The 27602-nt window shown below is 42.6% G+C and overlaps 1 protein-coding gene across 1 annotated transcript in view; it reads right to left on the bottom strand.

Moving 5' to 3' along the window:
• The window catches only part of DNAI1 (dynein axonemal intermediate chain 1), a 184575-nt gene extending 159350 nt beyond the window's left edge, over positions 1 to 25225 (bottom strand). The window contains exons 1-9 of the mRNA XM_054177810.1: positions 25202 to 25225; positions 24167 to 24235; positions 22294 to 22380; positions 19070 to 19150; positions 17450 to 17576; positions 15220 to 15290; positions 11495 to 11662; positions 9670 to 9729; positions 7345 to 7482 (exon numbers count right to left, since the gene is read on the bottom strand). Of these exons, the coding sequence (XP_054033785.1) occupies positions 7345 to 7482; positions 9670 to 9729; positions 11495 to 11662; positions 15220 to 15290; positions 17450 to 17576; positions 19070 to 19150; positions 22294 to 22380; positions 24167 to 24235; positions 25202 to 25225 (825 nt within the window). The remainder of the gene's footprint in view (positions 1 to 7344; positions 7483 to 9669; positions 9730 to 11494; positions 11663 to 15219; positions 15291 to 17449; positions 17577 to 19069; positions 19151 to 22293; positions 22381 to 24166; positions 24236 to 25201) is intronic.
• Between the last annotated feature and the right edge of the window lie 2377 nt (positions 25226 to 27602).

The raw sequence follows: 27602 nt of genomic DNA, 5'->3' as shown, positions 1-27602 counted from the left end.
AGGCCGTGGCAAGAATGCATAAACTGTATTGAAAACTATGAGCTGGAACAGCGGATGGCTGCTGGAGTTACAGCAAACTTGTCAGGACAAGATGCAGCCCCAGTTGTATCTGAATTGCAACCAAACGACGTGTTTGAGAGGTATCGACCGATCGACCGGGGCCGCCCCCGATACCACACTGCGTTTTACCAGCCACCACCACTGCCGTCTGCACCCAGCGGGGAAAAAGCCGAGAAAAGGCAGCTCAAGTGTGTCTGATCCCGTTCATCAACATCTTCCTCTGATATCGCCAGCGAGGGCTCGGATTCGGAGGACCACAACACCGGTAGCGAGGAATTCAAACAGCGCCGACTTTGTTTTACGGCCCCTCTGAGAAACAGCGGAGCGCTTGGGGGCTCGCGGCTACGGCGTTCTTACCACCGCACCCCGCCCGCCAGCCCTGCCGGCCCCCGCGGATACCGACGGCTCCGACAAAGGCAGTGCCGACTGACGCACCACTGATACCGGCAGCACTGACAGCAGCGGCAGCCCAGCGGCGGCCGCTTGCCCGGCCCCCACCCTTTCCCCCGCAGAGGCTTGCACTAGCGACCCCCCCTCCCCCGCCTTCCCAGTGGCTTTAGCCGCAACTCTGTTTGCACTTAAAGCAACAGTGTTCATTTTTTCCTTTTTGGTTGTAATGTTTTTCAGAGATTTGTTATTTAGAGTTTTGCTAAGTTTTTGTAATAAGAATGATGACTGGTATGCATTTGGTACTTGTGGGTGGTTAATACATAGCCATTGTGCTAAGGTGTGAAGATTTGTTATTTAGAGTTTTGCTGGGTTGTCCTGGTGAGCGTGATGAATGGTATGCATTTAGTACTTGTGGGTAATTAATGCATGGTTATTGTACTGAGGTGTGTGTACTTAGTGATGAGTTTATCTTGTGAGATTTTTTTTTTGGTTCGAACCTTTTTGTTTTTTTGTTTTTTTTTTTTTTGTGTTTGCCTAGGCATTTTAAAGGAGCTCCATGTAATATTGTAATAATGTTAAGGTTTGTAGTAAATAGGTATTCATTTTTTAAGGTGTTCTTTAGCTAATGTAAGGTTTTTAGATTCCTTTTTTAGACATAGACTATAAAAGAAAAATAAAGAAAAAATATAAAAAAAAAAGTGTGAACAAAAAGGGTAACAAATGCAAAGAACAAAAAATTTTAAAATGGTAAACAAAAAGGTGACAAGTGTAAAGAAAAAGTTTAAACATACAAAATATAACAAAAGTACAAAAACTCTGGATATAAAAAACATAGAAAGAAGACATCAGGAAAGTTAAAATGCACAATAATAATAAAAGGAATTAATCGAAATGCAGAAGGTTACAAAATATAATAAAAAGCAGTAATATAAATAAAAATAGAAAATAAAAAAAATAAAAAATTTGAAGAATATAAGATCAAACAAAAGATTAAATATTAGATTAAAAAAAAAAAGAAAAGAAAAAAAAGGGTTAAAAATAAAAAGGTGATTAGAATAACAAATTAAAATACAGATTAAAAATTATAACAACAAAATACAAATAATAATTAGGAAAGTAGACAAGAAATAAATTTTAAAAGCAAATGGCAAGTAGGCCGCCTCAAGCCTTCTTTCCTGCTACCTGTGATCATCGCAACAAACAACAGCAGAGGAGTCAAGACCATGAGGACACAGCATCTCTCATGAAGCTGAACATTGATCATTTGGGATCACAAACGTTGTTTAGAAAAATGTACCATGGTTCCACGTGAATTAGGACTGAATTTTGATTTTGTTTGTTATAAATTTTGTAGAAAATGATAAACTTTATTGTAATGAGTGTTAACAATTAACGATAATTGGTAGTTAACAGGAACCGTGGAAACAACTTAGTTATAATAGTTATTGAAATAACAGAGGACAGTAACAAAAATAAGAATTATAGCACTGATTGAGACACCAAACAGTGAATAAACTAACAGTTTACGTTGCCTTTGACCAATCACCTCGATGCTGTGATGTATGTTGAAGTCACGGCCATAATTATATTGGGCAACGCAATGAAGCTTTTTGTTTTTGCTGTTTGTTTGCATGTTATTTTTGACCATGTTATTGTAGCGATAGGAGTATAGTGGCAAAGTACAGGTTGTCAATGGACAAGGAGCTGGACTCGAACGTGTATTGTGTTTGGAGGTATGTTTAAAGGGCAGTAAGGTTTTGAGCAAGTGTTACAAAGTTAGAGGAAAGTGCCGGTTGAGATGTTTGAAAAACTATTATTTATTTTTTAAGGAGAACGGGGGAGAAGGAGGATACCACTGTATTGGAATGGATCTTCCCCTCCCTGTAACCAAATGTAACCAAAAATAATAATTTAACAAAAAATTGAAATTTTGGAAGGAATGTGTTGTTTTAACTTGTTGGATAATAGTGTTTTTATATATAAGCAGATCAAATGGTTGGAGGAATATAATTAGAAAATTGAGAAGAATATGAATTTTTGATACCAGGTTTTAATTGTGGTTTGGGTGTTTATTTATTTGGTTAATGTCAATTGTAAAGGAGGGTTGTGATTGGTGGGAATTGTTTTATTGACATTGTTAGTTGTGAGAATTGTTTATGTTTGTGTTGTTGTTCAGGTAAGGAAGATCACAGCCAGAAAATTGCAAAAGATGTCAACCCACTTGATGATTGGTTTTGTTCATGGTTTGGAGGTGTATCCCCGTGGATTATGTCACTTGTTAAGGAAGGTTTGTGATGGTTAGGCATTATTATACTCATATTGTTGGTTGTTAAGATTGTTTATACTTGTATTGTTACCCAAGTTAAACAGATGACTATTTTTGTTTTGTTTGTTAAAGAAAACGGGGGAATTGTGGAGGACTGGCTAAAGGCTAAGGGACACAAAGATGAGCTGACCGAAGGTGATTTAGCAAAACACAGGACGCAGCTGGCCTAGTTAATGGTACAAGATGCAGCTGGTCCAGCTTGGTCCAGCTGATAGAGCGTGACTTGGCAAGGTATAGTGGATTTTGACCAATCATGGACAAGGACAGAGTCACCTTGAAGAGTTTTAGGAGGAATCGTGGCCAACAAAAAGAGGAACTTGTGGTTAGCTTATCAGGATGGAAAACCGCAAGAGGCAGGTTTGACATTGAACATGTAACCAATAGCATGATAAAGATTTGCATATATGAATGAGCTATCCTATATAACCTGTGTGATTTTCAATAAAGTTTGAAGCTTGCTTATCAATCACATTGATTGAGTCGTCAAGTCTTCCCGCACTGCGACAAACTTGGGACACTGATTATGCATAAAAGAATCTTTCCCTTTTACTTGATTTTCTGGCTTATCTGCAAGCTCCCTGGGAAGAGCTAACAGTGAAAAGCAAAACCTCAAAGATAGGGACCATGGGTGCCTGAATTACAGCTTCCCAGTGTTGCTAGTGGAGCATGCAGTAGCTTTTTAACAATATGGTTTCACTGATAGACATTTTATTTAATTTTCATTACCAGCTTTTTGCAGCCCATCCTTTACACCCATAATTGTACCACTCACTTCAGGTTTAATTCTCCAAAACACACTCAGGTTAAAGGCTTACTACTCTTTGAAAGGACTATGAATTTCAATAGCAGAATTCACAGGAAGAAGCCTGTCAGAACATGTTCCTGGTCTACTTATACTGTAAGTGTTACTGAGGTCGCTAAACCAGCCAAATCCTCCACAGTGTAATCAGCCATAGAGTACGAAAATGCTAAAGCCAGTTTCAGAATTCCTCTTCTCAGTTAGAGAATCATAGAATCAATAAGGTTGGAAAAGACCTCAGAGATCAAGCCCAACCTATCACCCAACACCTCATGACAACTAAACCATGGCTTCCAGTGCCTTGTCCAATTCTTTTTTGAACACCTCCAGGGACGGTGACTCCACCACTTCCCTGGGCAGCACATTCCAGTGTCCAATCACTCTTTCTGTGAAGAATTCTCCTCACCTTGAGCCTAGAATTCCCCTGCTGCAGCTTGAGACTGTGTCCTCTTGTTCTGGTGCTGGTTGCCTGGGAGAGGAGACCAACCCCCACCTGGCTACAACCTCCCTTCAGGAAGCTGTAGACAGCAATAAGGTCTCATCAGGTCCATGTCCTTCCTATACTGAGAGCTCCAGACCTGGACACAGTACTCCAGGTGAGGTCTCGTCAGAGATCTGCTGGCCACACATCTTTTGATGCACCCCAAGATGCAACTGACCTTCTGGACTGCAAGCTCATACTGTCTGCTCATGTACTGCTTCTCATCCATCGCCAGCCCTAAATCCTTTTCCACAGGGCTGCTTTCTATCACCTCACCCCCCAGTCTGTATTGATAGTGAGGATGGTTCTGGCCCAGGTGCAGAATTCTGCACTTGCTCTTGTTGAACTTCATGAGGTTCACCTGGGCCCACCTCTCCAGCTTGTCTGGGTCCTTCTGGATGACATCTCATCCCTCTGGCATATCAACACTCAGATTGGTGTCATCTGCAAAACTGCTGATGGTGCAGTTGATCCCACTGTGTATATCGTTCATAAAAACATTAAACAGCACAGGTCCCAGTATGGACCCCTGAGGGACACCTCCTGTCACTGCACTCCATCTCTTCAAGCCATTGAGCACCACCCTCTGGATGCAACTATCCAGCCAATTCCTTATCCACTGAACAGTCCACCCATCAAATCCCTATCTCTCCAACTTGGTGAGCAAAGATGCTGTGGGGGACAGTGTCAAAGGCCTTGCAGAAGTCCAGGTAGATCACATCCATAGGTTGTCCCTCATCCACTGACACAGTCACTTTAGCATAGAAAGCTGCAAGGTTATAGTCAGGTAGGATTTGCCCCTACCAAAGCCATGCTGGCTGTCTTGAATCATCTCCCTGTCCTCCATGTGCCTTACCATGGTATCTAGGAGGATCTGTTCCATGATCTTCCCAGGCACAGAGGTGAGGCTGACAGGTCAGTAGTTCCTAGGGTCCTCCTTTCTACCCTTTTTAAAAATGGGTGTGATGTTTCCATTCTTCCAGTCCCCAGGGACCTCACCTGACTGCCAGGACTTCTCAAATATCATGGGGAGTGGTCTGGCAACTACATCAGCTAATTCCCTCAGGATTCAGGGATGCATTTCATCAGGCCCCATGGACTTGAATATCTTCAGGTTCCTCAGATGATCACACACCTTGTCTGCACTTACAGTGGGAGGGATTTTGTCACCCTGGTCTTCAACTTGTGGTCCATCAACATGAGAGCCATGAGGAGAGGGGTTGCCAGTGAAGACTGAAGCAAAAATGTTGTTAAGAATCTCAGTCTTCTCATCCATTGTAACTGGTTCCCCACTGTTGCTCCTCAGTGGGAGTACACTTTCTTTAACCCTCCTTTACTGATTGATGTACCTGTAGAAGCCTTTCTTATTTTGCTTTACATCCCTTGCCATGTTCAGTTCCAGCTGTGCCTTTGCCTTCCTGATCTCATCCCTAGACAGCTGGGCACTGTCCTTATACTCCTCCCAGGATGCCTGTCCTTTCTTTAATTTCTTGTGTAGCCCCAGCTTGATACTTAGTTTTACCAGCAGGTCACAGCTCAGCCATGGTGGTCTCTTGCCACCCTTGCCCAATTTCTTACACGTGGAGACTGAGATCTTTTGTGCTCTATAGAGAGCATCTTTAAAGATCTGCCAGGGTTCTGTTCCCTTGCCCCTGAGGGCCATTTCCCCTGGGATCCTATTTACTAACTCCTTGAAAAGCTGGAGGTGTGCTTTCCTAAAATTTAGAGTTCTAACTGTGCTTCTGATGGGCTTCATACTCCTTAGGACAGTGAACTGCACTAGCACATGATCACTGCTGCCCAGGCTGCCTTCAACTTTGACATCCCTGATGACTTCACCCACTTTTGTGACCAACAGATCCAACAATGTATCTCCTTGCGCAGGGCTGTTCATTTCTTGATTTAAGAAATTGTTGTCTAGGCACTGTAGGAGCATCTGGACTGATTTTGTATAGATCAAACTCTTAAATCTTAATAGCAACATTTAAAACATTCTGGAATGTGAATAAAATCTTTCAGGGTTTCTGTATTATATTCTCAGTGTTTGAACTGGAATCACATTTTTAAGATGGGGATATTGTCACTTTAGGGGAATGAACTGTGGCATCCTGGATGCCAGAATTTTTTTCACCCCACCATTTAACTATTAGACATGATAATAAACTCCCAAGGGAGGTGGCAGATTCCCCTACATTAGACAGTTCCAAAGCCCAACTTGGCAGTGTGCTGGGCCATCTGATTTAAACTATGTTCTTACCCTGAAAGTTTGGACTAGATGATCCTTGAGGTCCATTCCAACCTGCTATTCTATGAATCTATGAATCCCTGCAAGGGACTCCTAGGCTAGCTGCTGACAGAGCAGCCTGCTCAGTATCACCCTCACAGCAAGATTCTAACACTAGCTCAGAGCTTGGCAGGAGTTATTACACCACCTATTCTGAGAAGCTAGACTAATGGAGGCTAAACTCAGCAGCTCTGATACTCCATAAGACTGAGTGCCTGACTTCCTCTTGGGACAATCACATCACTATGACCGAGGTATCAATGTGCTGTGCAATTACTGACTGTGGCACAGCACTTCAAACTCTGGGAAGAGATGCTTCCATCACTTCCCAACTAAATGAATAAAAAATGTATCGAAGATTCCTCTGAAAATTAGGTCAAGCCTCCCAGAATTTTAAGCATGTAGGCTTTGATTTTGATGAATTATTATTAACTTTTATATAAATGATGTATTATATGCCATTGGTATGTATTCAACTAGAAAATACTTACAATTCTGTAAGATTATCATTAAAATAATGGAAAACACTGAACTATGTTTTGCTACAGTGCTTTACTGAAATTTCAAAATGATCCTAAATTTCTTTGTCTTTCAGATTGGAAGATTGCACCTAAAACCTCTGCATCTTTTCAAAGTCTTTGAAAAGTCACAGTGTTCCTTATTTTCCTTCTTTTATCCCTCATGTATTCATTGAAAATGAGACACAAACTTGAGAACATGCAAAATAAAAGAAAGCCATACGTGTCACTTGGAAATCAAGTTTGAAAAGAAAAAAAATTACTTCAAACTGTTCTGTTCCCTTTAAAAGTACAGGGAAGTGGAAATCCTGTTTTTAAAACACAGTTCCTAGAGAAAACTGATTTTTGCATTTCTTAGGGTTGTTACATGCCAGCTGAGACAGCTTGCTACACAGCCAGCATGACTCAACAAATTTCACTTGATTTGCATTACAGATGCATCCACCACCACTCCGGGCAGACTTTTCCCAACATTGTGAAACATACCTGTGACACCAGAGAGGTCAACTTTCTTCCCTTCTTCTTCTCCTCTTCTTTCTGTGCTGTCTGAGCTTTTGATTTTTCTTTCTCTTTTGACTCTTCCACTTTCTGAAGTTCTTCCATATAGGCATCATAGATCTCCCACTGAGGGACAGAAAAAAACAGGATTAATCAGGATCACATTATATTCCAGAAAACATCCATCTACACCATCACAAAAACATGATAGGCCTCACAACACTAACACTGCCGCTGCAATCACTTGGCTTGTTGATCTCTAATTCTCAGGTCATCTATCAGAAAAAAAAAAAAGAAAACAAACTTTAACTATCAGAAGGAAAGATCTCAGGCCAGTTATTCTGTGATTTCAAGTTCAGGAATAGACAGAGACACCTTTACTCTCTCTCCTAGAACTTTTCTGCAACAGCATTTTTTAAGCAGCTGCTGCTATTACCTTACACTTTCTTCCTGGTGCTCCTGCAGTACACTGGTAAGAAAACAATGTTTGCAGTACCAGTTTGGTACACTGGTTTGAAATAGTATTTGCATCAGTGACAAATACATTTTGTAAATATCTGTGAGAATTAATCAACAGAATTAGTTGGATTCTCTTTCCAGTGAAGGCTATAGCATATTTCCATATTATATTATTTTGGTTTTCTTTTACATTTTTAAGAGATGGAGAAAATACTATGTAGTTCTTCATCATGAATAAACAGGTACATTCCCACTGTGCAAAACAGAGACAAGTATATTGCAACAAGCTTAGAGTGATCCTTCCACATTCTTTATGCTGTACTTCTCATTGGGTTTAGCAAGGATTTAGAAACCTGCTTTCACATACTGATAAACTTAGACAAAGCAAAAAACACAGTATTGCATGTATCAAATTCTTAACAACACTCCCCAAAAATTCCAAAATCTTTCTAAACTCCCAGCTGCATGAAATCTTCAGAGGTTTCTATTCTCTAAACACAGTGCTCAAAGTGGAACTAGCATGGGGTGCATTTTCACTATTTTCATTCTTTTGTTCCTGCATTTTGAGCCCCCATTGAACCTGCCTCTGACAGATTTGGCTGATGGAGGTATCCTGCAGCTGACCAGCTATAGAATGATAGAGTACAGTTTCTCCTAAATAACCAGCTCACCCATGACATGTAAATAGATGTTCTTGTAGTAACAGGACAGTCCTCAACATAGAGAGCCATGTTCCCATAGAAGTCAGTCTCTGCAAGCTGCAGCCCACCTCTTGCTGAGTCCAGAACCATTCTCTCAAATTTGGGCTGTTCAGCCTGCAGAGGAGAAGGCTCCAGAAGACCTTATAACTACATTTCAGTTTCTGAGGAAGACCTACAGGAAGGGTGGGGAAAGGACTATTTAAATGGACTTGTAGTGACAGGATGAGGAGCAATGGCTTTACACTTGAGCCGGGTAGATTTAGGTTGGGTAAGGAGGAAGTTCTTTAAAATGAGGTGGTGAAATACTGGAAGGGGTTGCCCAGAAGTGTGGTGGAGGCCCCATCCATAGAGATATTCAAGGCCAAATTTGATGAGGCCCTGAGCAATCTGATGTAGTTGGAGATGTCCCTGCTCACTGCAGGGGAGCTGGACAACATAGAATAGAATAGAATAGAATAGAATAGAATAGAATAGAATAGAATAGAATAGAATAGAATAGAATAGAATAGAATAGACCCTCAAGATCATTGTGTCCAACCTATCATCCAACACCACCTAATCAACTAAACCATGCAACCAAGCACCCTATCAAGTCTTCTCCTGAACACCTCCAGTGATGGTGCCTCTACCACCTCCCCGGGCAGCCCATTCCAATGGGCAATCACTCTCTCTGTGTAGAACTTCCTCCTAAGCTCCAGCCTAAACCTTTCCTGGTGCAGCCTGAGACTGTGTCCTCTTTTTCTGGTGCTGGTTGCCTGGGAGAAGAGACCAACCTCTGCCTGTCTACAACCTCCCTTAAGATGACATTTCAGGGTCCCTTCCAATCCCAGGCAACCTGTGAATCTGTTTTCCTGTTTCCACTCATTTAAGACTCTCTAAAACAGGATGGCCAGAGTCTGGCAAAAAAACAGATCCATTAAAAGCAGCTAAACTGGGGCATTTGACAGTAAAATTATAAACTATCATCAAGTTCATCCACTAAGACAGAAGAGGGCCACACTAGTTTGCTCTCAGATTAAAACCAGAGATCAAAGCCACAGTGGGAATTCATTCCACTTGAAGGAACACAAACATAGCAATCTTGCTTTCCCTTTCTCATTATGCAGTTTTCTAAATATACGCTATGAAAACTTTAAAAGGACAAATAATATACCTGGTTAGCAGTGCCTGAAAAATTTCTGTAAGGTGTAGGCTCCGACTGACATGCTCTTTCCTGAATAAAAACAAAGCATAGAAAGCATTGAAACTTCTTGTAGCAACATAGTGCAGCTGTGGAAACATCATTCCCATCGCAGGTATTTAGGGTAATATTGATCTAAGATTAATTCAGTGTTCAAATAGCTCCTAGAGCACAGCACAAACATTATCAGTGATCATGCAACTACAAATAGTTTTTCTTATGGACCAAAGATTTTTGGATTTTTTTTTTTTTCAGTATACTTAAAATATTTAATTCCAGTATTTAATTTTGAAGAAGCCAAAATGGTCTACTCTACCTCTGCCATTTGAAACATTCTGATACTTATTATGGTATCAGTTATGATATCCTACAAAAATTGAGTTTTGGCCTATGTATTAAAACCCCTCTTGGATACAGGAATTAAAGCAAAAGAGTTGAACAGAATGATAACCTATAAACAACTCACATGTTGTCACTGAAATAATAGTTTTACCACCATTACATCAACATTCTGAAACAAATGAGTATGTTTCTGTGAAACATTCGTTTCACAGAACAGCATTTTCTTTCAGAAAGCTGTTGTGTCAGGACATTTTTAAGAAGCTGCTTGTAGCATTTCACTGACCTCTGGAATGCAGCAGTCTCAGAGGTGTAAACTGCACATTCTGTACAGCACACAGCAGTACTTCACAGCTATTTAAGGTCTATATTCTTCTTTCAGAATCAGAATTACAGAGAAGCACACAAGCCTCTCCCAATTAAACCAATGGGAAGAGAATATGCAGGTCAGGTGACAGAAAAACAACAAATTCCATGGCATCGGCAGGGATTTCTGAAAGATGCAGAATCTTAGCTCAGACTTTGCAGCATGCACCCCACTGTTGGATAAACTCTCCTGAGATCCTCCATCTCTACTATCGGGCAGAGATGGCATTTCTTTTGGAAGCTAGTAGATCCAGCAACACATTAACTTTTAGATCTCTCCTAGCCCGTCAGATGTAAACGCATCTCACTTTTGGTATGATGGCTGCAAGAAGGCAGGCAGGCTCTCTGGGGAAGCCATATATACTCTGATTCCAGGGCAGCAAGGGAAACAAATGATTTTTTTTCTCTGAAATTTGTACCTTCAATTTAGAAAGCTCCTTTCTGAACACTGACCTGGCGACCATTATCATCAGTATCGCTTGGTCAGAACACCTCGTGAAGACATATTTACAGGGAATGGCTGCAGGCTTGGCCAGAGGGAACATAAAGTTTTGGGTCTGTTCTTATCAGAAAGTGCGTGAACAGGGCAGAAGGCAAAAGTACCAAAGGGCAGCAGTAAAGATTTGTCATGTGTCTGTTTCTCTAGTACCTGTGCTTAATACAGGTATGACCTTTACATTTTAATAAAGGGGCTCTTACATCTCTGCTTCATGGGTATGAATTTAAGTACAAGGCCATAAAGGGATTTTGTGGCAAAAGGAAATTGAATTAATGTACTCCAAGCTTTCAGATACTAGCTTAACTATTGCCCTGTACTTTTTCAGATGAAAAAATAGACATGAAGGATGTTACATCCAAGTATGGGTTTAAGGATTTTCAACAGCACTGAAACTTCTAGGCAATTCAAGAGGCCATGAGGTAAGAATTTTTCTGTCATCATTTTCATCACCCCAAATGTTTTATCACAGTAAAATGCTGGGATTTTTCTCCTGATAATCTCTACACATATGACAGGGTAGAACACAAACACAGATGGCACACATGCTCTCCCAAAGAAAAGAGCACTGAAATAACTAAGCAAATGGCAGCAAACCTGCATAGGATTGTTGAGCGTCCTTGAAGCTCTCTCAATGAAGTTGAACTGATTTGCAAGCTTCTGCTCCTTCACTGCTGGAGGAGGAGGCTCTTCAGCTTCTGCTGCCTCTGCTGGCTCTGCTGCTTCTGCTGCTCCTGAACCCTCTGCCTCTTCCTCTTCTGCAACCTGCAAGAAAAGAGAGCAGTGACTCCACCATGAAAGAACTAGATATTAATTTATTTCTTCAGATGTGCTTCTCAGACTGCTGAACTTCTGCTGCCTAGTGGAGGAGACAGTAATTGAAGATTCAATACTTAAGATGTAAATTAGGAGACTTCCAGAAATCAGATCAAGGAAATTATGCAATGATGTCTAAACAGGAATAGAGAAAACCAGGAACTGAAGTAACTTTAAAACAAAGTCTGACATAACAGATATTACGCCAGGACTGCCTTTGATAAAATGGACTCAGGGATCAGAAGACTGTGTTACAATCCCTACTACCTTGTATTTTCTTTTCCCTGTTAGATGGTGCCTTTTACTTGAAAATAATATGAATTTTATTCCAGGGCCTGACACTGTACAGATAGGAACAAACTTCTCACAACATATTCCTTCCCTGATCATCCAACTGCCTTTAAACCAAGCTACTGCTTATTTCACATAATCATACCTGATGCTTTCTCCCTGCCACATTTTGTTTTTCATCAGTTTCTCTTGCAAGAACAAGCATGCTGTCCAGGAAGATTCCAGATCATAGAATCATAGAATTGTTTTGGCTGGAAAAGACTCCTAAGATCATTGAGTCAAACTGTCAACATAATACCACCATGGCCAAACTACATCCCAAAGTTCTGTGTCCACACATTTCATGAACACCTCCAGGGACAATGATTCTACCATCTCCCTGGTTAACCTGTCCCAGTGCCTGACCATTCTTTCCATAAAGAAATTTTCCCTAGCATTCAAAACCCCCTGGTACAATTTCAGGACATTTCCTCTTGTGCTATCACCCTGATACTAGAACGAAGAGACTGACACCCATCACACTACAGCCGCCTTTCTGGCAGTTGTAGAGATCAATGAGATCTTCCCTCAGCCTTTTCTACTCCAGACTAAACAATCCCAGTTCCCTCAGCTAGTCCTTGTAAGATTTGTTCTCCTGACCCTTCACCAGCTTTGTTGCCCTTCTTTGGACACACTTCAACACCACAGATGTTTTTCTCATAGTGAGGGGCCCAAAACTGAACACAGTATTCAAGATGTGGCCTGACAAGTGTGAATCCCTACACCTGCTAGTCACACTATTCCTGATACAGGCAGGACACTGTTTGCTTTCTTGGCAACCTGAGCACACTGCTGGCTCATGTTCAGCCTCTCTCAACCAAGACTCCAAGATCCTGTTCCATCAGGCATCTTTCCAGCCACTCTGTCCCAAGCCTGTGAAGTTGCCTGGGGTTGTTGTGACCCAAGTGCATGACCAGGCACTTGTTAAACCTCATACAATTGATCTCGCCCATTGATCTAGCCTGTCCAGACCTCTTTGCTGAGATCTACCTCAAGCAGATTATCCAATTTAGTGTCATCTGCAAACTTACTGAGTTTGCTCAATTCCCTCTTCCAGATCATTGGTGAAGATATTGGAGAACTGGCATCAATACTGAGCCGTGGGGAAAACCACTTGTGACTGGCCACCAACTGGATTGAACTCCATTCACCACAAGCTCTTTGGGCCTGTCTATCAGCCATTTTTTTATGCAGTGAAGCATCCACCCACCCAAGCCATGAGCAGTCAGTTTCTCCAGGAGGATGCTGTGGGAAACAGTGTCAAAGGCTTTATTATAGTCCAGGTATACAATATCACAGCCTTTCCCTTACTCACTAAGCAGGTTATCTTGTCATAGGAGGAGATCAGTTTCATTAAGAATGACCTGCTCTTCATGAACCCATGGTGACTGGATCTGAACACCTGGCTGTCCTGCACATGCTGCATAATGGCACTCAAGATGACCAGGATATTTCCCCCATGAATCCAGCTAAGGATAGAGATTCTCCTTAGTCTTCCTCCTGTTGCTAATATATTTGTAGAAGCATTTCCTGTTCTCTTTTACAGATGAAGCCAAATTAATTTCCTATTGGGCCTTTCTAATTTTCCCCCTGCACAGTGTCATGACAATCTTGCAGTCCTCTCAAGTGTCCTGCCCCTTCTTCCAAAGACCATAAACTCTTATTATCTTCTTAAGCAGCAACCAAATCTCTCTATTCTCTCAATTTTTCCCTGCAGATTCATTTGTAAGCACATGGGGACAGCCTGTTCCTGTGCCTTTGAGATTTCCCTCTTGAGCAGTGTCCAGTTTTCCTGGACTCCCTGGCACCTTAGGGCTGTCTCCCAAGGAATTTTGTCCACCAGCCCCCAAAACAGGCTAAAGTCTGCCAGAAGTCCCAGGTGATAGTTCTGCTGACCATCTTCTTTACTTCTTCAGCAACTGAGAATTCTGTCATTTCATCATTATTGTGCACAACACTGCCCTCAACCATTACATAGCCCAGAAGTTCTCTGTTCACAAATAGCAGGCCTGGCATGACACCTTCCCTTAACACCTGCCTCAGGAAGTTATCCTCTACACTCCCTAGGAACATTCAGGACTGCTCCCTCCCTGCTGTGTTGTATTTCCAGCAGACATCATGGAAGCCCCACATGATCATGAGACTTCTCCCAGATACTTAAAGAATATTTTATCTGTCTCTTCATCCTGGTTGGGTGGTCTATAACAGACTCCCACCAGAATATCTATTTTGTTGGCCTGCCTGATTCAACCTCAACACAACCACTTCCTGACATACAGGGCTATACCACCGTCTCTGCCTTCTGAAGAGTTTATAGCCATCAATTGTGGCACTCCAGTAGTGTGAGACATCCTACCATGCTCCTGTGATAGCTACTATATCATAATTTTTCCCTTAGACAACAGCTTCTAGCTCCTTATGCTGCATGCATTGGTGTAGATGCACTGCATCTGGTCTAAAGGTCTTGCCATTTTTTTGTGATGAGAAGTCCCAGTTTCTGCCTGGCTGTTCTCAGGTGTTCCTGTGCTGCCCCAGGCTTATTCCTAGACAGAGTGGTTTGTGCCCTTCCCTCTTCAAATCTGGTTTAAATCTCTTTCAATGAGCCCTGCTAGCTCTTGAGCTTGGATCCTTTTCCCACCCTGAGACAGGTATATCCTGTCTGCTGCCAGCAGACTGGTGTCCTGTAAATCAATCCATGATTAAAGAACACAAAATCCTGCCAGAGACACCAGGCTTGCAGTCAGGCATTGGTCTGGCTCTTCCTATTTATTCCTTCATCACACCCTGCAACTAGGGGGATAGAGGAGAACCAGTCATCCTATGGCCTTGATTGCCCTTGGACTTCTTGTCCTTACTTCATCACTGCCTACTCCCAGCAAATTACACTGGTATGTTGATACAGTATCTGGATAAAGCCAGATCTGGTGCAAGAGGCCTCATCCCCCTACATAGCTTTTCCAAACCGAAACCAGCAGGAGGATCCAACCTTTGTGATTCTGTGATTCTGTGATCCCAGCTGTTCAGAAGAATCTGCAGGATATCACCTTCAGCAGCCTTCTCAGGCATAAAAGAATCTTTTGCAGGAGCTTCTGAGCAAGCCCGTTTTATAATAAACAAACTTCAAATCTGGTATTAAAATTAAAATGGACAGCTTTCAGATGGCTATGCAGAATTACCTGAGTGTCTCCTGTGCCTTCTTCATCTTTAACCTCTGCTTCTTCAGGTGTTACTGCAGAAGGAGCCTTTTCTGATGATAGAAAGGGTAAGTCACTAACCCCAGGATAACATCACATATTATCTTATGTTGTTCATATCTAGCCTATCTTCTCAAGATTTCATATACAAATGCAACCTTTTTTAACACTATCTCATCAGGCAATACAGTCACCAATCCTCATCTCACTGGATGGTTGTTTCCTCAAAGCCACAAAGAGAGACAGTGTTCTTACTAGAATGAAACTGTAGTGATTCCAGATGGATTTGAAGAAATACGTTATTTTTTTTAAAAAATCAAGTCAAGCTTCTGAAATCCAGTTTTGATCTGAATAGCTTTGTTTTCTGGGTATCCTTTCAGCTCCAGGCCTTTCTGCCCTCCAAAAATGGCTGCAATTATGTACAAATATGAAGAAAGTTTTCAAGGCACACAGGAACTATAACATGATTTGTTCTTTTTCATATGAAAAAAAAAAATCAATATACTAGTCTTGTTAAAGAATGCCTATGTTCCGGTCATAGCCTTGACTGCTAGACATTACAGCATTCAGCTGCTTGAAATGAGTTTTTTCAAGGACAGATGGACAGAGTCCAATGGCATGGCATTCAACAAGTCCAAGTGCCGGGTGCTGCACTTTGGCCACAGCAACCCCATGCAGAGCTACAGGCTGGGCTCAGAGTGGCTGGAGAGCTCCCAAACAGAGAGGGACCTGGGCGTACTGATTGACAGCTGCCTAAACATGAGCCAGCAGTGTGCCCAGGTGGCCAAGAAGGCCAACGGCATCCTGGCCTGCATTAGGAATAGTGTGGCCAGCAGGAGCAGGGAAGTCATTGTGCCCCTGGACTCTGCATTGGTTAGGCGACACCTTGAGTACTGTGTCCAGTTCTGGGCCCCTCAGTTTAAGAAGGATATCAAGACACGTGAATGTGTCCAGAGAAGGAAAACGAGGCTGGGGAGAGGCCTTGAGCACAGCCCTATGAGGAGAGGCTGAGGGAGCTGGGGTTGTTTAGCCTGGAGAAGAGGAGGCTCAGGGGTGACCTCATTGCCCTCTACAACTACCTGAAAGGTGGTTGTAGCCAGGAGGGGGTTGGTCTCTTCTGCCAGGCAACCAGCACCATAACAAGGGGGGACAGTCTCAAATTGCACCAGGAGAAGTTTAGGCTTGAGGTGAGGAGAAAGTTCTTCACCGAGCGAGTCGTTCGCCATTGGAATATGCTGCCCAGGGAGGTGGTGGAGACACCGTCCCTGGAGGTGTTCAAGAGGGGATTGGACGTGGCACTTGGTGCCATGGTCTAGTCATGAGGTCTGTGGTGACAGGTTGGACTCGATGATCTTTGAGGTCTCTTCCAACCTTAGTGATACTGTGATACTGTTTTGGAACCTATGAAAAGTACTGCCAGCAACAACAATCCATGCTTCTGTGGCATTGAAGATCCTATTCTACACTTTGTGCTACTTCAAATCATTACACACATTCTGCTAAATCTAAAATAAAAGAGGCACTGATCCTCAGCAGCTTATCCAGTTACCTAGTAAGCATCTAACAGTTACCACCTTGAAAGAGCATTCTGTGACAGAACTATTCCTTTCAAAAACAGCAGAAATATGAGAAAGTCAGTAGACAGTACATCTTTCCCTGCTGAAAACTGAAACTTAGAACTCTTTACTAACAACTGAGCTCTTTAGCTTTTGATTAATCATTCTGACTGAAAACATTAAAGTGGCTATAGTAGCTCAGATAAAAGTCCAGCTAATTCAGCATCTTGTCTAGAGACGGATGTCCTGGTAAGAGTGCAAGAACTGGTCAAGTATATGATAGTTTCCTGAATGCTCACTCAGCTTCCAAATATTTTTGCTTTAATACTTTAAATCATGACTGAAATTTTCAAAGGTTAGCAAGTTTAAATACATATGCCAAGTTAATAGCACTGGAAGATGTTTAAAAGACACTAAATAACTCAAAAAAATTCAGTATTGATGTTCACATGGCTCAAAAAGCATGCACTGTTTTCTACACTGTTGCAAACATCTGGCTGATTGTCTTTTCTGGTTTTGTTTCCAAGAAGGATGCAAGCCAAAATGGGAGCTGCTCAGTCCTATGGTCATGAAGCATGATCATTTATTCCCTCATGTTGAAAAAGTGGTACCAGTGAGTATCTGACAATTACTGTGGTTTCAGATAATAAACCTGCCTTCTGAAGTGGTTAATTTGATAGTCTGCCGTCTGCCTTCATCTGAATCTTTGAGTATCATGTTTCCATTCAAAGAGAAATGAATGGCCATTTGATCCACATGGCTTATTGGCTTGTATGCTCGTTCCTACAAAGAGATAAAAAACAATAAAATCAGAGTGGAAAATAAACATTTTACAGCAGAAATACTGCATGGCCTAAATTGCTAAAACTAAGAAAGCCCATATTAATAAATAAATATATGTCTCTTATTGCCATAAGCACACAGAATTTCTTACAGCAAGTACTCATGTGTCAGGACACTGAAAGTCATATATTAAAACAGAACATGAAACCTCTTGCTCTTGACCACTACCACAACAAGTGAGTTTAAATTTTGTTCTAGGAGACTTCTTATTACACAGCACTTCTTCATGTCCTGTTATACTGATATCCCTGAATGAGTTATTTTACCTACACAAGAGCAACCTCATAAGCTGAAAGCAGCTCTGATCTGGAGACAGTACAGGCTTTTACCACCATGCCCAGATTATAAGCACTGTACTAATTCAGCTATTTTATAGTAGTTTGGCTGCTGCTTGCTTGTGAACCACTGAAAAGTTCAGGCCCACACATAGGCTCAAATTGTGTATTAAGATTTTGAGTTGCACTTAAAGGCAATCAGAAGCCACTGCAGAGCACAGGTACTTCAATAGTTTCCCCTGTACCAGTCATAGCATAGCACTGAGCCCACACAGTCACTGTGGAGAATTTGAAGATATGAATCATTCATTACCTCTTTCTACCCCATAAATATGGAAAACTCCAAATAGAAAAGAAGGTGACCTATTTGCTTCAACAAGATTGATTTCCTTTCTCTGGTGATCTCATGTAATGGTTGGTCAAACTACTTACAGTAGCACAGAGATGAGACAGTCTCAGTAACAGTTTACCTGATTGTCTGTGTCTGTTTCCTGCCTATGGCTGGGAGCAATCAAATGCCACAGCTGTCCCCATGTCCCTTCATTATGGGAGGAGTAGGAGGCAAGGCCATCAGTCTACTCTTCACCTGAGGCAGCCCATGTTGCTAGCTATACATGCTAGCAGGAGAATGCTGTTCCAGGGTAATGCAGCATATGCTTTCCATACACAAATGTAAAGGTGTGACTCTTGGACATTTTCTGGCAGCCTTTGATGCATCCCTCCTGCTCACTCCTACTCATCATGAGCTCTTGTTCACTATTTCACAAAGCACAATTTTGGGCTCCACTATAATTCAAATGACTGAATCTCCATGTGAGGATACTGAGGCATAACTCTCTTACAGACTGAGTACAGCATTGTGTTTTGCCCTCTAACCACCACAGAATGGAAAAAGACACCACTCTAGATTAGCTGCATTAACAACAGTCACTGCCAGACCTTGTTGAGTAATTTTAACATCCTACTTCTGAATAAAGACATCAATGCTTTCAGATTTTCAGCCCCTGCAAAATCTCTTTAGGAACCATTGGCAGTACATACATAACAGGATGAAGCTACACTAAAAGGAAATGTACCTGGTTATAAATCAAAGGAAACCTCCAAATGAGCTGATTGCAGAAAAACTCATCCTGGATTTAGAGCTCAAGACACACTTACCTTAAAGCTGTATCTGACGATATTCTGGGGAGCGTGGGGATTATTAGCTGTCAGGATGCGTGTAATTTCCTCTTTTAATTCCTTTGCATGGAAATAAAATAACATCATAAATAAAATTTTACCATTAATATAACACAGACCATAGAAAAATCATCAGGTTATTGTGATTTTCAGTTTGCTGCAGTTACCTCATACAGAATACAGAATTAACCAGGCTGGAAAAGACCTTCAAGGTCATTGAGTCTGACCTATCACCTAACACCATATAATCAACTAAACCATGGCACCAAGTGCCTCATCCAATCTCTTCCTAAGCACCTCCAGTGATGGTGACTCCACCACTTTCCCAGGAAGCCCATTCAAAAGGCCAATCACTCTTTCTGTGAAGAACTTCTTCCTAACATCCAGTCTGACCCTCCCCTGGTGCAGCCAGAGACTGTGTCGTCTTCTTCTGGTGCTGGTTGCCTGGGAGAAGAGACCAGCCCCCACGTGGCTACAACCTCCCTTCAGGCAGTTGTAGACAACAATAAGGTCTCCTCTGAGCCTCCTCTTCTCCAGGCTAAGCAACCCCAGCTCCCTCAGCCTCTCCTCATAGGGCTTGTGCTCCAAACCCCTCACCAGCTTTGTTGCCCTTCTCTGGACACATTCTAGCAACTCAACATCTTTCCTAAACTGAGGGCTCAAGAACAGGACACAGAACTCAAGGTGTGGTGTAAGCAGTGCTGACTACAGGGGCAGAATGACCCCCCCTGCTGCTGCTGGCCACAGTATTCCTGATACAGGCCAGGATGCCATTGGCCTTCTTGGCCACCTGGGCACACTGTTGGCTCATGTTCAGCCTACTGTCAACCAGTACCCCAGGTCCCTTTCTGCCTGGCTACTCTCCAGCCACTCTGACCCCAGCCTGTAGCACTGCATGGGGTTGTTGTGGCCAATGTGTAGAACCTGGCACTTAGACATGTTAAATCTCATGCCCTTGGACTCTGCCCATCCCTCCAGCCTGTTGAGGTCCCTCTGCAGAGCTCTTATACCCTCTAACAGATCAACACCTGCCCCCAGCTTAGTGTCATCTGCAAATTTACTGATGGTGGACTCAATGCCCTCATCCAGATCATCCAGAAATATATTGAACAGGATGGGGCCCAGCACTGATCCCTGGGGGACACCACTGGTGACTGGCTGCCAGCTGGATGTGGCACCATTCACCACCACTCTCTGGGCTCGGCCCTCCAGCCAGTTCCTAGCCCAGCACAGAGTGCTGCTGTCCAAGCCACGAGCTGACAGCTTGGCCAGGAGTTTGCTGTGGTGAATGGTGTCAAAGACCTTGATGAAGTCCATGTAGACTACATCCACAGCCTTTCCCACATCCACCAGGCAGTCACCTGATCATAGAAGGAGATCAGGTTGGTCAGGCAGGACCTGCCCTTCCTAAATCCATGTTGGATGGGCCTGATCCCTTGGCCATCCTGCAAGTGCTGTGTGATTGCACTCAAGATGACCTGTTCCATAATCTTGCCTGGCACTGAGGTCAGACTGACAGGCCTGGAATTCCCTGTCTCCTCCATCCGTCCCTTCTTGTGGATTGGCATCACATTGGCCAGCTTCCAGTCATCTGGGACCTCTCCAGTGAGCCAGGACTGGTGAAAAAATGATGGAGAGTGTCTTGGCCAGCTCATCTGCCAGCTCTCTCCGCACCCTAGGTTGGATTCCATCCGGTCCGATGGACTTGTGGGGATCCAAGCAGCTAAGGAGGTCTTTAACTACTTCCTCCTGGATCACAGGGGAACTGTACTGCTCCCTGACTCCATCTGCCAGCTCAGGAGGGCAGCTGTCTGGAAGACAACCTATCCTGATATTAAAAATTGAGGCAAAGAAGGTGTTAAGTGCTTTTCCTTATTTTCAGTTACTATATTCCCCTCCATGTCCACTAAGGAGTGGAGGTTGTCCTTGCCCCTCCTCTTGCTGTTAATATATTTGTAGGATATTTTTTGTTGTCCTTCACAGCAGAGGCCAGTCTAAGCTCTAAATGGGCTTTTGCCTCCCTAATTCTTTTCCTGCATGACCTAGAAACATCCTTAAACACTCCATGGGTTCCCTCTCTTCCTTCCAAAGACGATACACCCTCTTTTTTCCCCTTAATTCACTCAGAAGCTCATTGCCCATCCAGGCTGGCCGTCTGCCCCGGCAGCTCATCTTCCGGCACATTGGCACAGCCTGCTCCTGAGCCTTCAAGAGTTCTTTCTTGAAGTAGGTCCAGCCCTCCTGGACCCCTTTGTTTTTAAGGGCTGTTTCCCAAGATACCTTCTGAGTTAGTTCCTTAAGTAATGTGAAGTCTGCCCCCCGAAAGTCCAGAGTGGAGGTTTTGTTGCTGCCCCTCTTAGCTTGACTGCATATTGAAAACTCAATTATTTCATGGTCACTGGACCACCACATCTCCCACCAGCCCTTCTCTGCTTGTAAAAAGAAAGCCAAGCCTTACCCATCATGTGCAGCTGATGCCTTCACAAGAGGCTTTATCTTGAAAACCAGCTCAGAGTGCAATCCAGAACAGTCATCCCTCTTCCCCTACCATAGTGCTTCATAGGGGTTTCTTGAATTTCTTCACTGTCTAAGCTATGGCAGCACTTGAAAAATGCTAGCTATATTCTATAGGGCAAGACCCACTTGTGCCTCGAAACATTCACTGTCCCAAAACAGGGTAAAACCCAAGCTCAGTAGCAGTGCTTGCAGGCTTGACCACTGGGGAGAAAACCAATTCTTTTCACTGCCTCAGTGTGGGGAAGTATGTATAGCTCCCCATCAAAAGCTTCTTGGAGGACAGGGAGTAATACTAGAGTTCTACAAGGCAGTGAGAAGACAGCTGCAGCTGGAATGGTCATCCACTACAATAGTATTGAACCAGGCTGAGCAGAAATGGCCATAAAAATGCAGGACACCTCCTTATCCTCCACATGACACACAAGCACCTGAAAAGCTCAGAGCTGGCTCTAGGGTCCTCTTTATCCAGGGGAAGCCCCAGCTCCCCACACAGTTATATTGTCTTAAGCCCAGAACTGTGTTTTAAATAACATTCTTGCCATTTTTCTGCAACAGGCACTGCTTAAGCAAGTACTAGAGTTGTATCTCATGGAATTTCCTCCCCCATAAAACTGGGTAAGAGGCATACTTCAGCTTATGGAGTTTTGCACACATCTCATGACAACTACAGGCACCATTTCACTCACAGCTTCAGTCAGGTCCAGTTGATCTGGGGGTTTGACTGCTGCCCCTTCATCTACCCCATCTCCCGCTTCAGTGGAGACATCTTCATCCTAGCACAGGAATGATAAGCCCATTAATGCACCAAGACTGTGACTACTTTGCTTCCTTTCCAAGCAGTACTTTTCCAGGCATGGAGAAAGAAAGTAAATCAGCATTTCCCCACCCATCTGCCATTGGAGCAGAGGAGATACTCCCAAATGCCAGGGCCATATCTGAAGATTACTGAATGGCAAGACTTGCCAGTAGAGTTCAGTGTGTTGCAGGAGCAGCCTGCTGCTGCAGACAGTTAGTGGCCTGTAACAGAACTGGAGTAACTTCAATAACAAAATTCAAGTAAATTAATTTCATGTTCAGTTTAAAAGTTGTCAGTAATGTTTCTTTTGACCATATATAACACCTAAATTAACCATTTTTTAGGAGTACTCAAGGACCTGCAATAACTTCTGAAGTGCTATTCTATAAGCTACACTTAGAAATAAGTATGAGATACAAAGCTGCAGGGATATGGCTTTTGGAGAAATGTTAACCATTTCCTTGCAGAGGCCAACAAGTCTGTATTCTCCCACAACAGACAGATGCTCTCCATGGACTAATGTCATGATATGGTATCAGTAACTGAAAATTAATTATTGCATGGATGAATTTCAATTAGTTGTCATTACAGATAAAGTGCCAGAACATGAAGTTGCTGATTAAAGTGTTTCACTGCTCCAAGCAAAATTTCTCCCTCAGTTTGAAATGTGTAATAGGTTGATCTAAAATAAATCAATTATTCTTTTCAATACAGTTCTCTTAGGTATGCTGAACTTCACAGCTATACAGAATTGCCAATGAGCTCAGGGTATATGTGCAGGCTGGTAGCAGGTATAAAGAGGACCCAGCAAAACTTAGCTATCTGCTGAGTGTCAAGAAAGTAAAAAGCACAATGCTATGTGAAAACATGCAGTGGTTGAAGGTAACAGAGAATTCTGTGTATGGGGAAGGTCACAGGCTGCAGTTTATCTTTTCCCCAAGGGAGCTGAAATGAGGCAAGCTGTAAGGAAGTCAAGCACTCTGGTACACAAGAGACCATGACAACAGAAGAGTTGTTTGTGATTTAGCGCTCCCCACATGAACACCTGCTTGTAGGACATTTATCATACACAACTCAATGCCAGTTAGTTCAATGGTTGCTTTCCTTGGCAAATCAGATTAAAAATGGTGTAAGCTTAATATTTTTATTTATGAATAAAATGTAAAAGTAAACAACTTCTCATTTTTAAAAGGTCAAAAGAGGAACATTTAACAAGACTATGATTTCTCCTAAGAAAGTGAAAAGCTATCACCATGCTTGTTCAAAGGTGTGTAAACCAGCTTTCTTCCATCCATGCCAGTGGAGATAAAGAAGAGGGAGTCAGGTTAAATAAGGCTATGCTAAATATCTATTTGCCCAACAGTATAACCGTCATCCTAAGGCTTACAGTCCAAAAGTTAGCACTCTCTAATGCTTGTGTTTTGATGCTAATTAAGGGAATACAGTCTGTGTTTTTAATTTTCTAACCTGAGCAGGTGGTTTTCTCACACTCTATGTCAGACTATATTTTTGAATTTGCATCCTAATAATTTTATCTTAGTGTTTCATATTGCATTTTACCTAAATTGTGCCTTTCCTTTATTATCTGCAATTTTTATTCTAACGTGCCCCTTCTCAGTGGAAATACAGAGCAATCTCTCACTGCTAAATCAGTTGGAATGTTACAAAGTCAATAATACAAGCCATTGCTTAGAGAAACTAAGTTGCATCTCAGAGGAAGGAAAGAAAAAAAAAATTAAGGCTTGTGGATTTGTGGATCTTACCCGTTTCTTAGGTACAGATTTAGCAGGCCTCGCTGGTGCTGTCTTTCCTCCTGAAGGTCCACTTTGGCCCTGAAGTGAGAACATACCCAACATAAACCTTCAAGGTACCTTGTTTCCTAATTTAACCAAAGCAGAATAAAGGTTTAATGTGCTTAATAATGCTTGCTTGAATGTCATGTTTCAAAAGCTGAATATAGCAATATTTTGTCAATACATCACCTGAATGCAAGGCAGTCGCTTTCATAACACAGTTCATCAGCATGAAAAATGCTAGGCTCTATACTTGTTACTGCTTATCTGTGATGCACCTGAATATCATACACACATGGTACTAGTCTATTACATATGCAGTCAGAAAGGCTGGTTTTGCCCCAGAGGAAAAGCTTTGCATGTCACAGTGAGCCCAAAGACAGCAGAACCATACCTACAAAGCCACAAGCACTGAAAACTAAGCAAAACACTGATGAGTAGCTGGGGAATTAATCATTGCCAACCTCCCTGAGCACATCACAGCATGCAAAATACTTATGACAGGCCTTAAGGAAAGCAATGAAATAATTGTTCACAGGGTGCCTTGTAGAACATTTCTAAGGTAGGTTACCTGGAAGTTAAGGAATAACAGAAGGGCATCAGTGACAAAGCTTTATGAAAACTTTACAAAAAGTGGGAATGGAAACAAGAGGAGACACTGAGGGACAGATAGGACCAAGAATCTGGAACACAGAGGGAGAAAGAGTTTATATATTAAACAAAGGAAACAATATCAGAAACCTTGTCAAGGACAGCTTCAGGAGGATCACAGAAAACAGTAGAGGAGTTACTTGGATTACAGTGTTTGACTGTGACAGGAAAGAAAGAAGTACCACAGATTCATAGAATCATAGAATGGCTTAGGTTGGAAGAGACTTTAGAGATCATCTCCTCCAAACTCCCTGCCATGGACAGGGACATCTCTCAAACAGATGAGCTTGCTCAAAGCCTCATCAACCTGCTCTTGAACACCCCTAAGGAGGAGGCATTCACAACCTCCCTGACCAGCCTATTCCAGAGTTCCACCATGCTCGTACTGAAAAACTTCTTACTAAGATCCAGTCTAAACCTACTCTCCCTCAGCTTAAAACCATTCCTGTGTGATCTGGCATAGGTGATCTTACTCTGGCACAGGGGTTGGATTAGATGATCTTTCAAGGTCCCTTCCAGCCCCTTACATTCTGTGATTCTGTGAATCCCTCTTGTCCTATCACTAGACACCCATATGAAAAGTCTCTTCCCAGCCTTCCTATAGGATCACTCGTATTGGAAGGCAGCTCTAAGGTCCCCCCCAGAGTCTTCTCCTCTTCAGGATGAACAACCCCAGCTCCCTCAGCCTGTCCTCATATCAGTGGTGTTCCAGCCCTTGGATTACCTTTACAGCCCTCCTCTGGACTCTTTCCAACAGCTCTGTGTCCTTCCTATGATGGCAATGCCAGACAGGGTCTCACATGAGCAAAGTAAAGGGGAGGAATCACCCCTCTTGACCTACTGGACACACTCTTCTTGATGCAGTCCAGAATACAATTTGCCTTCTGGGCTGCTTGAATTTACTGCCAGCTCATGTTGAGCTTCTCACCAGTCAGTATGCTCTTTCTTCAGAGCTACTCTCAACCCACTCTGCACCCAGCCTGTATTTGTGCCTGGGATTAGCCTGACCTAGATGCAGGACCTTGCACTTTGACTTGTTGTATCTCATGCAGTTGTCATTGGTTCACTTCTCAAGCCTGTCAAGATCCTTCTGGATAGCATCCCTTCCCTCAGGTGAGTCCACTGCACCACTCAGCTTGATGTCATCAGCAAACCTGCTGAGGGTGCACTCAATGCCACTGTCCATGTCACTGACAAAGATATTAAACAGCACTGGACCTACTACCAGACTTAGAGACAAGGATATCGTGCATGACAATGTTAAAAGAAGAGGGAAGGCAAACAAAGGGGTGGGGAAGCAAGCTCCCATAGGTTCATTGCATTCTTTACAAGAACATTACTGTTCCTTCCAGCTCAGATAAAAAGTTTGCCTAGACAAGTATCTGTCTCCAACAGTATTTAGAAGAAGATATCTATAGAAATTTCTCTGGGATGCCCTCTCAGTTGCCCTTTTTATTTTGCATCAGTGAACCTTTTTCTGCACAAATGTATTCAGTCATTTTGGAATCCATGCACGTTTTTAGCATGCACAAATTCCACAGTGAGGACTCCCATGGTAAAATTCCATGCAAATACAAAGAACTGCTGCATGATTTTTAAGTCTGCCGCTTTCTGCTTTCATCTGTTTTTTTCTAGTTCTTTTGAGGGGAAAACCCAGCTTAACAACATTATCTGTTGTTCAACCCCTTCTTCCACACCTCACACCTTTAGGAACACAAGTCTCTACAGAGATTCCTAGACTCCTCTCATGATTCCCCTTCATTATGAAAATTAAGCATTCACTTCTACCATCTGCTTCCTACTTATTATACAATTAAGCAGCCATAATGAATTTGACACAGTGTCCCCAAGCCTTTTACTAAATCACAGAATCACACAATACTTTGGGTTAGAAAGGACCTTAAAGATCATCTTCTTCCAACCCCTCTGCCCTGGGCAGGGAAACCTTTCACTATGCCAGGTTGCTCAAAGCCTCATCCAGCCTGGCCTTGCAGTCTTCCAGGGAGGGGGTATCCACAGCTCCTCTGGGCCACCTGTTGCAGTGTCTTATCACCCTCACACTGAAAAACATCTTCCCAATATCTAAACTGAATCTACCCACTTTCAGTTTAAAGCCATTACATCTTGTCCTATCTCTAGAGCCCCATTACTTGTTAAGATTTGACAATAAGAATTTAGGAAAGAAAAATTTTCAGAGGAGTACAAACTGTGGCAGAGATGGAGGGCTGTAACCTCCAGTGTTGTTTCTCTGTACAAGCTAAACTGCATAAAACTGCTGTTACATACAAGGTGCCGGGGTTATTTTTATTCCAGAAGATATGTATTAAAAGAGACAAAAAATGAGCACACTGATAAATTTCTATGCTCAGAATGTGCCTCACTTTGAAACACAAATTGTTATGATTCAGGTGGACAAAATAAAGGGTTATGAGATTTAGAATACACAATACAGAATACACAATACAGAATTAACCAGGTTGGAAAAGACCTTTGAGATCATCCAGTCCAACCTACCACCCAGCACCATCCAATCAACTAAACCATGGCACCAAGTGCCCCATCCAGGCTCTTTTAAAACATAATCCCACAGTGAGCTAGTAGCAGAGCAGAATGCCTGAACGCCCTGGCCTCACAGCCACTACCAATACCACTGGATTATTCAGCTGGCCAGTTTCCCCCATCTGATTGCTTGGCAACAGAGCATCCTATCCTACAAGGACCATGATGCGTGTGAATGACCCAGGATGTGGCATGA

Source organism: Dryobates pubescens, chromosome Z, assembly GCF_014839835.1.
Source record: "Dryobates pubescens isolate bDryPub1 chromosome Z, bDryPub1.pri, whole genome shotgun sequence".
NCBI lineage: Eukaryota > Metazoa > Chordata > Aves > Piciformes > Picidae > Dryobates > Dryobates pubescens.
Note: the sequence above shows the minus strand (reverse complement) of the source record. Positions and strands in the feature narration are given on the sequence as shown.